The 14,151-nt window shown below is 45.2% G+C and overlaps 1 protein-coding gene across 1 annotated transcript in view; it reads right to left on the reverse strand.

Annotated features, from left to right (window-relative positions):
• The window catches only part of PIGK (phosphatidylinositol glycan anchor biosynthesis class K), a 102,490-nt gene extending 91,757 nt beyond the window's left edge, over nucleotides 1-10,733 (reverse strand). The window contains exons 1-3 of the mRNA XM_018559867.1: nucleotides 10,629-10,733; nucleotides 9,789-9,842; nucleotides 3,462-3,553 (exon numbers count right to left, since the gene is read on the reverse strand). Of these exons, the coding sequence (XP_018415369.1) occupies nucleotides 3,462-3,553; nucleotides 9,789-9,842; nucleotides 10,629-10,709 (227 nt within the window). The 5' untranslated portion in view covers nucleotides 10,710-10,733. The remainder of the gene's footprint in view (nucleotides 1-3,461; nucleotides 3,554-9,788; nucleotides 9,843-10,628) is intronic.
• Nucleotides 10,734-14,151: the final 3,418 nt, after the last annotated feature.

Genomic DNA, 14,151 nt, shown 5'->3' on the forward strand with positions numbered 1-14,151 from the left:
CGTGTCCTGCCCCCCGCGGGGGGCAGGGGGGGGGGGGGGGGGGGAATCCCCGTGGGGAGCCGTGACTGACCGTCACGGCTCTCTGCAGGGAGATGACCGGAAAGTGAGCGAACGACAGTATGCGTTCGCTCACTTCCCGATCTATAGAGCTGACCTGTGACAGTTTTATTGTCACATGTCGGCTTGAACTATGAGGCTGAGTGAAAATCACCCACCCCATAGTTCTCCTTTAAGAAGGAGGATTTTTGACAAGTTTACAAAAAATCTCATACACATTTATACTTGACTTTCGTTTAGGTCCGAACTGCTTTTCTCCCCATACAAATGAAACCTGCCAAAGCAGCTTGATGCAGCTCAAAAGGAGGTCAATGTGTACATGCACGTGTGAAGGGCCACAAAATGATCTGAGAAGCATCTCAGTCTCAATGCTGCATAGAGCATCCAGAATGTAGCCATCTACATGAGACCTAATAACTCTGTTTTTAGCTGCTTATTGTCCAGCAACTCATCTTTCTTTTCACAGAGGAATGAAGGATGGATCAAGTCAGCAAGCCTTCCAGATGCACTTCCTAGCTCACAGTTTGCTCAGGACTTCAAAGACGAGGCATCCGGCTGTGAACGGAGCTCACACTGATCACAAAACTCAACATATTGAGGTTTTAGAGTATTTGATCTTCAGCAGCACAGTAAAGGAGGCGGAAAACGCAGCACTGCCCTGTAAATATGTGAAATGGGTCCTCTGCAGGCTGCTGAATGATTATCCTTCAACTTTTAAGTACGGTATATTCCCAGGTATGGTAAAGCAGTTTCTTTTTATCTGCAGTTATGTATGACATAAAAGCTCAACAAGCAAATGTGCTGTGCTTTCTGTTCTAAAAACTATTGTGGAAAGATACAATAGCTGTCAGCTCATTCTGCGTTAGACTCTGGTTAATACATTATTTTTTTTTACATTCCTAGATGTATTCACTAAAATGCATTATACATTTTAAGTGCATTTCTTACCCATTTTTATTCTCTACCATGGGCACTTTATTAAAGCTGTCCTCCGGCCTTCCACAGTTGTAGCGGCTCCTCTCCTGGACTGAAATGGCTTTCTCTGATTTCATTGCAAACTGTAAGCTTCTCACAATGTGTATTTGAAGCTGCAGCAAGTCAGATAGAGCCCGCCCCATTTCCTGGCTGGACAACGTTCAGCGGCATCTAGCCCTTTCTTCCCCAGCTTTACTTTTTCTGACCTACCCCCTTCATTCATTGGATTTCAATCATGGAGGCTCGGCATCACATGGTGGGCATCACCACAACTTCCTGTTTTCAGTACAGCACCTTGCCAGTCCCTCCCACCAGCCATGATCTGCCTGCATGGCATAGAGAAGCACAAAGACTCAGTGATGAGGTTACTGAGGTTACTTGGTCCCAAATATAGTATGTCATGAAAGCAGAAAGGTTTCATATTTAATAATTTCATCAGTGGGTTGATGGGGGGGGGAGGGGGGAGGCAAAATATAACAAGATTAGACTTAAACACTCAAAAGATTGCACCGCTCCTACACAGCACACAAGCAGGGGCAATCCAGGTGCTCACCGGCTGGAGCTCGTCCTCATTCCTACGTTAGCTGCCATCAAAACAATGTTTAAAGATTAGTGATAGGCTCGGGCGTGTTCGCGGGAGTGGGCGCAGCTCCACGTGCCGAGCCCGCCAGGAAGCTGACAGCGCCAATCACAGGAACTGAGACATATCCCGATCTCTGCAGCTGCACAACATATGGAGTGCGGACGGTTTTATTGTTTTAAAGATTAAACTCAAGTTTTAAATTTCCTACCTGATCATTAATTCCACAGTGATCAGTGTAATCACCAAGAATGTAGTCTATACAATCTTTAAACACCAGCAAGAAATCAACCGATCTATACCTCCGTGGTATCGAGCAGAATAGTAAAAAAAGTAGAATTTTTTTTTTTTATGTAAATAAATAATACATTTAAATAATAAAGATTTACAAAAAAACTATTTTTTAAAACCCACAAACAATTGGGTGGAGCTAGCAGTGACAGCCAGCTCCGCCCAACTGTTTCCTATTGGCCAGGACCTGCTAAAGTCCTCGAGCAGGTCCCAGACAATAAAAAACTGGGCGGAGCCGGTTATGGACGATTCTTTGGCTAGCTTTGTGAATAACCCCCTTAGTGTACAAACACAAGGGATGGCCCACTATATACAACGAAATCTGGGACAGATGGACATCTAGACTTTCCACTTGTAACCCATTAACAGCAGACACTTAGCTGAACCCTATTACTTTAAAGCTCTTTGTTTAGACAATGTGCAAATGGCTTTTTTTTTTACATTAAAAAAAGGAGAATTATGAGGCGAGTGCTTGTCACTCAGCCTCATAATCTGAGCCGACCTGTGACAAAGAAACTGTCACAGGTCAGCTCAGTAGATCGGGAAGTGAGCGCACACATACCGGCGCTCGCTCATTCTCGATCCTGTCACTGCAGAGATCCGTGACAGGGGAGGGACTGGATTCTCCCCTCCCCTGTCCGATCCTCTAGCGCTGACTGGCGGATCGGACGGGGAAGGGGCTGGTACAGTGGCTCTGCCTCTAGATAGGAAGAGCCAGCTGTCACTCACGCAGCTGGGCCGATCCAGACATAATAGTCGGGATCCATTTCAGCTGCTGCGTCTCAGAATACCGCGAGCTGCCGCTCGCGGTATACTGAGCTTTGGGTAACGGGAGGACGCTAGTTTGTGTCCTCCCGTTACCCTTCGGAGAACTATATGGGGTCAGGGCTTTTCCCCAGTTCTCCTTTAAAGATAATTGAGCAGCATGCATACAGGATTGTTGTTTTTTTTTGTCTTTCTTTGCAATAGTTTAATTGTTAATGCTATTGTAATACACACGTGGTCTATATCTCCCACTGACTCACATTGAGACAATTTGTACTCCTTTACAACACCTGCTTTGTAAAATTCTGGCTCCCATGCAACCCTGTTTGTATTATCTTCTTTGTATCACCATTGTGTCTGTTCGAATGTAAAAAAAAAAAAGAAGAAGAAGAAGAAGGACAGCTGTGAAGAAGAAAAAAAAAAAAAAAAAAGAATTTTCTACGCTAGCCTGGATCTAGTCAGGCATATAGCTCACCAAGAACAGGAGGTGAGAGATTTGCCTGTTCTCACCCGCACCGACACAACTATTGAACCCAGCACAATATTTGCCCGATGATTCGATGAATGAGTCTCAGAAAATTCTTAGCACATTGAATAACCTCCGGATGCAATAACAAGTGCAACGACAGTCAGGAGCATTCAATATCACGCTTTAGATAAGCCAACATTCCCCAATCATTACAAACAACAATGAATTCTGGCAGACCTCTCTTGTTAAAGCAGCAAGGGAGGGCAAAGAGCAGAAATATTTACAATAATAGAGTGTTAATTGGAAAGAAAAAAAAAATCTTACCTGTCAGGGATTCCAAGTCTTTTCACACTTCTATAAACCGAGAGTGTATTTGCTACATGACGATAATTAAACCAGAATCGAGAGGTACAGACCTAGAAAGAGGGAAAAATTAATTGACTAAACAATTACAGCTCATTATAGGAGTCACGAGGCGGCCCAACGAAGTACTGATGGAGTGGTCATAATAATCTGGCCACTCAGTGTATATCTATATCTATATACATACACACATTACACAGGGCTTGAAACATTTTAGGGTGTCTCACCAGTCAGTCAGTCAAAAATGTCACCAGTCAGCATGACCGGACTATAGCCTTGCAATTTATGTTAACATTTTTTGGGGACAGATAGAGCTTTCTTTTGGGGGGGGGTTATTTTTTACTACATAATGAAAGTACAGTAAATAAAAAAAAAAAAAAAAAAGTTTCCCTACGTTATGTTAAAAACATCTATTCTTACCCATATTTTCGGTAAAACATAAAAGTTGGGGTCACGTCTAGTGTCAAGCCTTAAAATTGCATGCGCCTGCAAAATCGCAAAAAAACGACCATACTGAAAATTGACCATAGGCGACGCTTAAAACGCTTTTACCGCTCATCAGTTTAGTGTCATCAGTAATTAATGGCCTTAAAATTATTGCTCTCATTCCGACGTTTGCGGTTATATGTAACATGTGCGTCACAATATGCGCAATCATTGTTTTCGCACGCAGGCGCACCCAACGCATATCTGTATGTGTATGTTGGGGGCGGAAAACTTAAAAAACATCACTTCCTGCCTTCCGGGACTGGAGAGTAGATCGTGAACTGATCTCTCCTTGATCTCCTGTCACAGAGCCGTGCCGGTCCCGGCCGCATCGGGCACAGCGGATCTCGGGACTGGCACCGGCAGTGACAGCTGTTGGTAATACAAGCGATCGGGCGTTTTGAGACGCTCGATTGCGTGAATGTAAAGCTATATACATACATACACAGACACTATATTGACAAAAGTATTGGGACGCCTGCCTTTACACGCACATGAACTTTAATGGCATCCCAGTCTTAGTCCGGAGGGTTCAATATTGAGTTAGCACACCCTTTCAGGCTAGAACAGCTTCAACTCTTCTGGGAAGGCGTGTACAAGGTTTAGGAGTGCGTCTATGGGAATGTTTGACCATTTGTGAGGTCAGGTACTGATGATGTTGGACGAGAAGGCCTGGTTCGCAGTTTCCGCTCTAATTCATCCCAAAGGTGTTCTATCGGGTCGAGGTCAGGACTCTGTGCAGCCCAGTCAAGTTCCTTCACCCCAAACTCACTCATCCATGTCGTTATGGACTTTGCTTTGTGCACTGGTGGGCAGTCATGTTGGAACAGGAAGAGGCCACCCCCAAATTGTTCCCACAAAGTTGGGAGCATGAAATTGTCCGAAATGTCTTGGTGTGCTGATGCCTTAAGAGTTCCCTTCACTGGAATTGAGGGGCCAAGCCCTGAAATACAACCCCACACCATAATCCCCCCTCCACCAAACATTACACTTGGCACAATGCAGTCAGGCAAGTACCGTTCTCCTGGCAAACGGCAAACCCAGACACGTCCATCAGATTGCCAGACCGAGAAGCGTGATTCGTCACTCCAGAGAACACGTCTCCACTTCTCTAGAGTCCAGTAGCGACGTGCTTGACACCACTGCATCCAACACTTTGCATTGCACTCGGTGATGTAAGGCTTGGATGCAGCTGCTCGGCCATGGAAACCCATTCCATGAAGCTCTCTATGCACTGTTGTTGTGCCAATCTGAAGGCCACACGAAGTTTGGAGGTCTGTAGCTATTGACTCTGCAGACAATTGGCGACTTCTGCGCACTTCTGCATGCGCTGACCCCGCGCTGTCATTTTACGTGGCCTTCCACATCGTGGCTGAGTTGCTGTTTTTCCCAGTTGCTTCCACTTTGTTATAATACCACTAACAGGTGACCGTGGAATATTTAGTAGCAAGGAAATGTCACGGATGGATTATTGCACAGGTGACAACCTAAATTTATTCTGACGGCGTTTGCCAGTGGTTCTCAACCTGCGGGTCGCTGTGCGATTTCTGCCGTGCTATATGAGAGTCCTCCTCAGCCCTCTCCTAGCGCAGCAGTGTCAGTTCTCCGGCCACTCCGCCATATGTCGCTGCAGCAGCCGCGTCATCCCTAAATTTTACCGTTGGGGCGCCACCACAACTTGGCAAATGTTATCAAGGGGTCCCGGCCCTAGAAAGGTTGAGAACCACTGTTCTAGGCACTGTCTGCCGGGTCCAATAGCTGCTGCCCAACCTCAGTCAACCTAGAAGTCAGTGGACAGACAGTCATGGCTCCACCACCTACGGCACTCTGGACTACTGAGTTATAGCCCTCAGCCAGGCTGTTGGCACACATATGTTATAGCTGTGTGATGTGTGTATGTGTCACTGCATTGCTGTCCAAAAGGTTTGAAAACAGGTCAGAGATCAGGTGGGGAATTTTGAAAAAAGCAAATACGATGTACAGGGAACAGGAGGTCAAATGGATTATGCCTTAATGGTATTCAAATGGTTACAAAACCCACATTGTGACTGTATACTAATAATTATCTCTAGCAGACAATATACCCTCTGAACAATCGGTAGTCAACTTACTTGATATAGCGAGCCTCAAGTGTGGCCCCTTACATCACCAAAGGGCCGCTTATGATATTCGGTGAATGCAATGCTACAGAAAGCAGTCAAGGACTGAAGGCATGCAACAGGAGATGGTCAGAAACTGCAATCATCGTGTAGGAGTTGTTGGAGACTGGGGAAAGCTTCAGGAGACTGAAGGCACATTACAGGAGAATGCTAGAGATGTAACTGGAGATCACAGCTATTACAGCTCCTTTAAATGTCAACATTGTGAGTCCCCTAAAAATAACTTTTGATATGTACTCAGCAGAATCAAAGGAAAAACACAAAGCATAAGGGGAAAGGAATGAATAGCACAGAAAAATGAGATAGTGTGAAAGAAAATCAAGAAAACCATTAACTACCAGAAGCCACCCTAAAAATATTTTTCCTTCAATAGCTTGAGTAAGGCTGGGCACACACCTTACAACCATCGCAAGACTTTTGTCTTGCGATGGTTGTAAGCTACTAAAAAAAAACACCGTACGATCTGCCTTTCTTGGACAGGCAGATCGTACTTGCGATGATCGCAAGCCGCGCCCCGAGGGGTGGGCGTTTCCGATGACCGCAATGCTGAACGGGCAGTGTGCGCTTGCGCCCACCGGCCCGTCCGACTTTTATCGTACGAACATGCTACACACCCGCCGAACATCGTACGATGCTCGGCGGGTTTTTGAACATGTTCGTAAGTTAAAAGTCGTGCAACCTTACAGTAGTAGGAGGTAGCACGGCTTCCCCACACCTTACGATAATCTGGCCATCAGAATTATGAAGTATCTGGTCATACATAAAATACATTAACATTTCTGTGATAGGGTTTACACCTGAAAAAAAAAATGACTTTGTTGAATGGGGGTCCCAAGGAGATAGCAGGACAGTTTTACTTTTGCCTTTATGTAGACCAATACGGAAAGAAAAATATAATACAGTCTCCAATTATCTGTATCAATGGAGAGACCTAAACCCAGATAAGAACCATGCTGCATGTACAATAAAGGTGATGATGCAGCATCCTAGGTCAGTGTGTCATGGTTGAAAAATTTCAATGTTGCTGGGCTTTAATTTTATCCCGCAGATCACATTTTAAACACTCATATGCTAAATAAAGGAAGCATGCTTTATGAGGATGTGGCCCCAACAGGGGAACATTAGCCAAAGCCTTGTTGGAAAGTTTTAGATGTCATACTGTTTCCTAGTCACCTGGACTTTCATCCTGACACAATCACTGATGCCAGTTCTAAAACATTTATTTACATCATAACTGCCTTACTTTGCATTACATAGTTATGCCAATTAATGGAAAATATCAGCTGCAGGGCAAGATTTAAAATAAGTGTAAACATGCCTGAGAAACCTATCTCAATTTGTTTATTAATTTGTATATATAAAAGAGTTACAAGCAATTAAATGTGCAGAACGAAACATGTAGCAGTATGGTGATAAAAATTCAAATTTTCCAAACACAGTGAGGAGAACTTATCAAAACTGGAGCAGACAAAATCTGGAGCAGCTGTGCATAGCAACCAATCAGCTTCTCGGTTTCATTTTAAAATCTTAAACTGAAGAGAGGAGCCGATTGGTTCTCATGGGCTGCTCCAATTTGGATAAATGCCCCCCATATTGCGCCCCGACCAGGGGACCAACCCTCCCCCCCTGTACCCCTATGTCTCTTGTCCCCCCTTTTACCTTTGATATCGTATGTAATGTGATTGTCTTAATGTATGCTTACTGTATTGTATGTGTGTTTTTTGTTATATTTTGAAAATCTTTAACAAACATTTAATATGAAAAAAAAAATGCCCCCCACTTTATTTTTTGTTTTGTGAAATTGCACAAGGACCGTAATATACAGGGGTACAAGTACTCCTAGAATGAGATCCTAATAGGTTGGACTTGATGGACTAATGTCTTTATTCAACCTCAAATACTATGTAACTATGCTTCTGTATAGATTTAAAGACACGACGCCATCTTTATTCAGGGTACAATGAAAACAAATAAAGAGAAAAAGGAAGGGTTCACTCATCCTGGGCCTTAATAGTCCAACAATGAATACTGCATCCACAGATATTCCACCTGGGATATGAAGAAACCCCAACAGCCACCAACAGAACCAGCACATTGACTGATAACAATGTATGGACTGATCTCCAACAAGGAAGACAGGCACCCAGAAGTTCTAATATAATGCCATCCTTTACCAACCTGATCCAGGAAATCAAGCTGGCAATAATTATACGCTATATACTAACATTTAATGTGCAGGAAAAAAAGGCAACAAAATGCAGTTTACGTATCTGCTAATTCAGCATGCTACCCATGTACAGGCCCCTTACTGCTGGAGTAACCTTTGAATTAGATTCAAAAATTGAGCAAACCTGTTATCATGCTGACCAAGCCTGTCCCCCGACTACAATACCGCTTTTAAACATGGCGATATACTACATTCTAAAGGAAGTGGATGGCAGGAGACACTAGAGATACTAAGCAGCACTATAACATCAACCACAGATGACATAAGCGAAGTTCCTATATAGGACCTATAAATTCCCGGCCAGAATGCAAACAAATAAAAAAAATAACAAAAATCAACCTTGTAAACACAGTAATATAGACTGGTGCTGCTGGGATAATATTATCCCGCACCCAGTAAATAACAATGAACATTTGTTAATGAACCTGTTACTCTTCTATGCAAAGAAACGCATCCTGTTTAAGTGGAATCAACGAGGCTGACCCACAAAGAGGAAATGGATCAAACTCACAGATAGAATGCTGCCCCTGCAGTCGTAACCAAAATTATTCAACCCCCATTGCAATTCAGGTTTATTGGCAAAATTGACAGACTTGCACTGTTTTCATTGAACAAATCAAACAAAAGCAATTGAAGTAGGTCAACACAACGAATGTTTCTAGTGGTTCCCCAAATTCAACTAAAAATGCAACTTTTAAAGACTTCTGTAGTCTCAAAATGATTCAACCCCTTCATGGCAAGCAGCTTTAGTACTTAGTAGAGCCCCCTTTTGCTGTTATGACGTGCTGCAAAGGAGATGTATAGCCAAACATCAGCTTCTGTCAGCGTTCCTGAGGAATCTTAGTCCATTCCTCGTGAGCCATGGCATTCAGTTCACTAATATTCTTGCTCTCAAATCCCAGAGACTTCCTATGGGGTTGAAGTCACGTGACTGTGATGGCCATGGTAGAGTCTTCCAGGACTTCTTCTGCAGCCAAGCCTTGGTGGAATTTGAGGTATGCTTGGGATCATTGGTCCAATGACACCCAAACTAAGCTTCCTCACAGACGGCATGGAAGCCCATTTCAAAAATAATTAATGGGGTATCACTGTTCACCATCTCCAGAAAATGTAAGCTGCCTGACTGCAGTTCTAACCTTCTGGACTCAACTCCAGCCATGACCTGACCAAGCATACACATGATCAAAGGAAGAACACCTCATCAGCATACTTGTTTCAAGGCAGTGTCTCCAAGTGCTAAAGCAAGGGGATCAGCATGACAGGTTCTCAACTAGAAATTGGAGAAGGAAAGGTCAGTTACATCAAGCTTCTTGTTTGTCTTTTGAGAGGTTTCCTAAATCAGAACCTCTGCCTTATCCTGTTGGTGGGTACCCGGACATACTTATTGCAGTGTAACACAAAGCAGAGGATACTCACTAAAACCGCCCAGTTGTTTGTGTGTCCGCTCCTGAAGAATTGCTCGGCCTTACTCTGGAATTACAAAAAAAGAAAAACATTACATTGACTGCAAATGAAATCATCTCATTATAATAAAATACACTGATCAGCTCCTCACGTGTACTAAAGAAGCGCTGTGACTACAAAACAGGCAGCTGAAGGTGCCAGCACAAAACATCAATTATCTTTATTATTATCAGAAGGCTCTAATGTGCCAATTCTGACATTTCCTAGAGCAGACAAGCCCTTCTCTGTCTCCCTCACCTGCCTATGATTGGATATTGGACATTAGTAGTTCCCCCCCTTTTTTAGCTGAAGAAGGCATTATGCAGACATAGTGCGGGGGTCAGTAGCACATAATGCAGACATAGTGCGGGGGTCAGTAACACATAATGCAGACAGTGCGGGGGGTCAACAGTACGGAACGCAGATAGTGTGGGGGTCAGTAGTATGCGGCTCACCACATGCGGGGGTCAGTATTAAGTAGTGAAAGACTGCGGGGAGGGGGCAGTAGTATGCGGCGCACCACGTGCAAGGGGCCAGAGTGCGTAATTCACAGGGATACAAGCACACATGCACCCCCCAATACAAACCCCCCAGTCCAAGCTCATGCCCTCAATACAGCCCCAGTGCACCCCGCCAGAACAGACCTAGCCCTTCTCCCTAACCCCAGTCCATTTCCATAGTGCAGACCCCATCCCAGGCCACCACCTCTCCCAACCAAGCCTACTACCTCAATACCAATCCAAGTGCAGATTCCCCCCTCTCAGTACAGACCCTCAATACAAAATTAAGGTTCCCTTAGGCGCCATCACCCACCTCTGTATAGTGCGCTCTCGCCCCCAGCGCCAGCACCACAACACAAAGCAGCAGCCGGTAGCTATCACAGAGCGCCGCCATCTTTCCCCGATGACAGGAGGAAGACTTCCGCGTCACGTGACGGCCCGCAGCAACAGCGCGGCGTCCTGTGTTGGCACGGGCGCGCGATGCACGCTGGGAGCCCAACGCAGGCAAATGGCGTGGGGAGGGTAGAGGGGGTGGTGCCTATGTGTGGGCGGCAATGGGGGACAGGTGTGTGCACAGGGGGTGTGTAGCTGCACAGCAGATGTCTGTGCTCGTCCCCGAAGCCTGGAACATCTGACCTGGCCACCATGTGTGCACTGCAGAATGCAAAGTGCTTTCTACACCCGTCATGGTATCATATAAGGGCAATAACTCAGACCAGGGGTAGGCAACCTTGGCACAGCTGCTGTGGAACTGCAAGTCCCAGGAGACGCTGCAAGACTTTGAACTCTACAGACATTTGTAGTTTCAGCACAACTGGACTGCTCAGTTGCCTACCTCTGCCTTATCCACTTGCTTTTTTTTTTTTAACTATATAATGAAAAAAGTACCGAAAATTTTGAAAAACAACTGTTCTCCCTACGTTATGTTATGTTATAAAACATTTATGATTACACAATTTTTTGGTAAAATATAAAAGACGGGGTGACGTCGGGTAAATAGACACCAAACATGTCAAGCTTTAAAATTGCACGCACCATCAAACATTGACCATAGCCGACGCTTTAAAAGCTTTTACCGCTCATTAGTTTAGTGTCATCAGTGATTGATGGCCCTAGAATTATTCCTCTCACTCCGACGTTCATGGCGATATGTAACAAGTGCGGCGCAATGAATGTAACCGTCGTTTTCGCGCGTAGGCTTTACATTTTTTTAAACCTTTTTTATTTCACTTAACTTTATTGCTATCACATAGGGAGCAAACAAACTCCCTATGTGATAGCCAATTTGCAGTGACAGGTCCTCTTTATGGAGACATCAGGGGTCTTTAAGACCCCTAATGTCTCCCAGGGACCCCCAGAGAAGCTGATGAAGCAGAGACCTGCTTCACCAGCTTCTCTCCGGATTCTGTACCGGAGAATGACAATACAGATCACTTCCTGAATTCCGACGAGGAGGTCAAACGGAGATCGTGTACTAACCTCCGTTTGACCTCCGGCCGCAGAGCTGCTGTGCTGGTCCCGGGCTCACACCGGGAACAGCAGAGCTCAAGATCGCCGACTGCGACGGAGGGGGGGCCCCACACCCGCAAGCATATTACAAGCGATCGGGCGTCTCTACAGACGCCTGAACGCTTGTATGTAAACAGCCATCGCAGGCTGTTTACATTCAAAGCCGAGCGGGGGGCGGGATGGGACGTTTAAAAACGCCCACCCGCATTCAAGAAGCCGGTCAGTGGTGGTCAGTGGAAAGAAGAATGCCCCTTACATTGGTGGTCAGTAGAAGGAAGAATGTCCCCTTACATTGGTGGTCAGTAGGAGGAAGAATGTCCCCTTACATTGGTGGTCAGCAGAAAGAAGAATGCCCCTTACACTGGTGGATAGTAGGAGGAAGAATGCACCTTACATTGGTGGTCAGTAGGAGGAAGAATGCCCCTTACATTGGTGGTCAGTAGGAGGAAGAATGCCCCTTACATTGGTGGTCAGTAGGAAGAAGAATGACCCTTACATTGGTGGTCAGTAGGAAGAAGAATGCCCCTTACATTTGTGGTCAGTATGAGAAAGAATGCTCCCTTACATTGGTGGTCAGTAGGAAGAAGAATGCCCCTTACATTTGTGGTCAGTAGGAGAAAGAATGCCCCTTACATTGATGGTCAGCAGAAAGAAGAATGCCCCTTGCATTGATGGTCAGTAGGGGGAAGAATGTCCCCTTACAATGGTGGTCAGCAGAAAGAAGAATGCCCCTTGCATTGGTGGTCAGTAGGAGAAATAATGTCCCCTTACATTGGTGGTCAGCAGAAAGAAGAATGCCCCTTACATTGGTGGTCAGTAGGAGGAAGAATGCCCCTTACATTGGTGGTCAGTAGGAGGAAGAATGCCCCTTACATTGGAGGTCAGTAGGAGGAAGAATGCCCCTTACATTGGTGGTCAGTAGGAGGAAGAATGCCCCTTACATTGGTGGTCAGTAGGAAGAAGAATGCTCCCTTACATTTGTGGTGAGTAGGAAGAAGAATGCTCCCTTACATTTGTGGTCAGTAGGAGGAAGAATGTCCCCTACCATGGGTGGTCAGCAGAAAGAAGAATGTCCCTTACATTGGTGGTTAGTAGGAGGAAGAATGCTCTCTTACATTGGTGGTCAGTAGGAGGAAGAATGCCCCTTACATTGGTGGTCAGTAGGAGGAAGAATGCCCCTTACATTGGTGGTCAGTAGGAGGAAGAATGCCCCTTACATTGGTGGTCAGTAGGAGGAAGAATGCCCCTTACATTGGTGGTCAGTAGGAGGAAGAATGCTCCGTTACATTGGTGGTCAGTAGGAGGAAGAATGTCCCCTTACATTGGTGGTCAGTAGGAGGAAGAATGCTCCCTTACATTGGTGGTCAGTAGGAGGAAGAATGCTCCCTTACATTGGTGGTCAGTAGGAAGAAGAATGCTCCCTTACATTGGTGGTCAGCAGAAAGAAGAATGCTCCCTTAGGTCGGTGGTCAGCAGGAAGAAGAATGCTCCCTTAGGTCGGTGGTCAGTAGGAAGAAGAATGCTCCCTTACGTTGGTGGTCAGTAGGAAGAAGAATGCTCCCTTACGTTGGTGGTCAGTAGGAGCGTCATTCCACCCATTGTGGTGCTGACGTACCCGGTACCTTGTGTACTCTCAGGACGTCTCTACCTAAGAGAAGCATAATTTTCGCATCGTAGTCAAGTGGTGGGATGCAGTCAGCTAAATGTCTTCAGTGAGGTTCACGAAGTGCATCCTCTGGTGTAGAAATGTCCTCCCTGTCATTAGGCAACTGATTGCACTCGATGATCTGAGGAAGATCAATTCTCTCAGTTCCTTTTATAGGAGAAATTATGAATTCAGCATAGGTGGCTCTTCCTGTGAGTTGCACTGAACCAGCACAGGTGTGCAATATATAGGATCGCACGTTACCCTTTATGCAGAATACGTCAAAGAACTCTGACATGGTAAGTGAGTGACTGCTTTGGTCATCTAAGACTGCATACATCGTAATTGCTTTTTCATTTGTCCTTGGCGAAACACCTTGACATAAAAGACATATTTTTGCAAGAGTTTTTCCCCAAAGTCCTTTGTGAAGTAGTTCACTGCATTTTGATGTGACTGTTGCAGGTGGTTGCCCATGGCTCTCCCCACAGATTACAGTACATGAGGAAGAAACACTTGTTGTGGCTGGAGCATGACTTTGCTGCTCCCCGCTATGATTTGAAACAGGGCTTGAAGTAGGAGGCTGCTGTGGATTGTCTGAAGGTGGGCCAGGATGTATGGCTGTAACATGTTTGTCACCACTGCATTCTGTGCACTTGATGACAACTTTACAGTCTTTAGCAAA

This window comes from Nanorana parkeri, unplaced genomic scaffold, assembly GCF_000935625.1.
Source record: "Nanorana parkeri isolate BGI_ZX_2015 unplaced genomic scaffold, ASM93562v1 scaffold418, whole genome shotgun sequence".
Classification (NCBI taxonomy): domain Eukaryota; kingdom Metazoa; phylum Chordata; class Amphibia; order Anura; family Dicroglossidae; genus Nanorana; species Nanorana parkeri.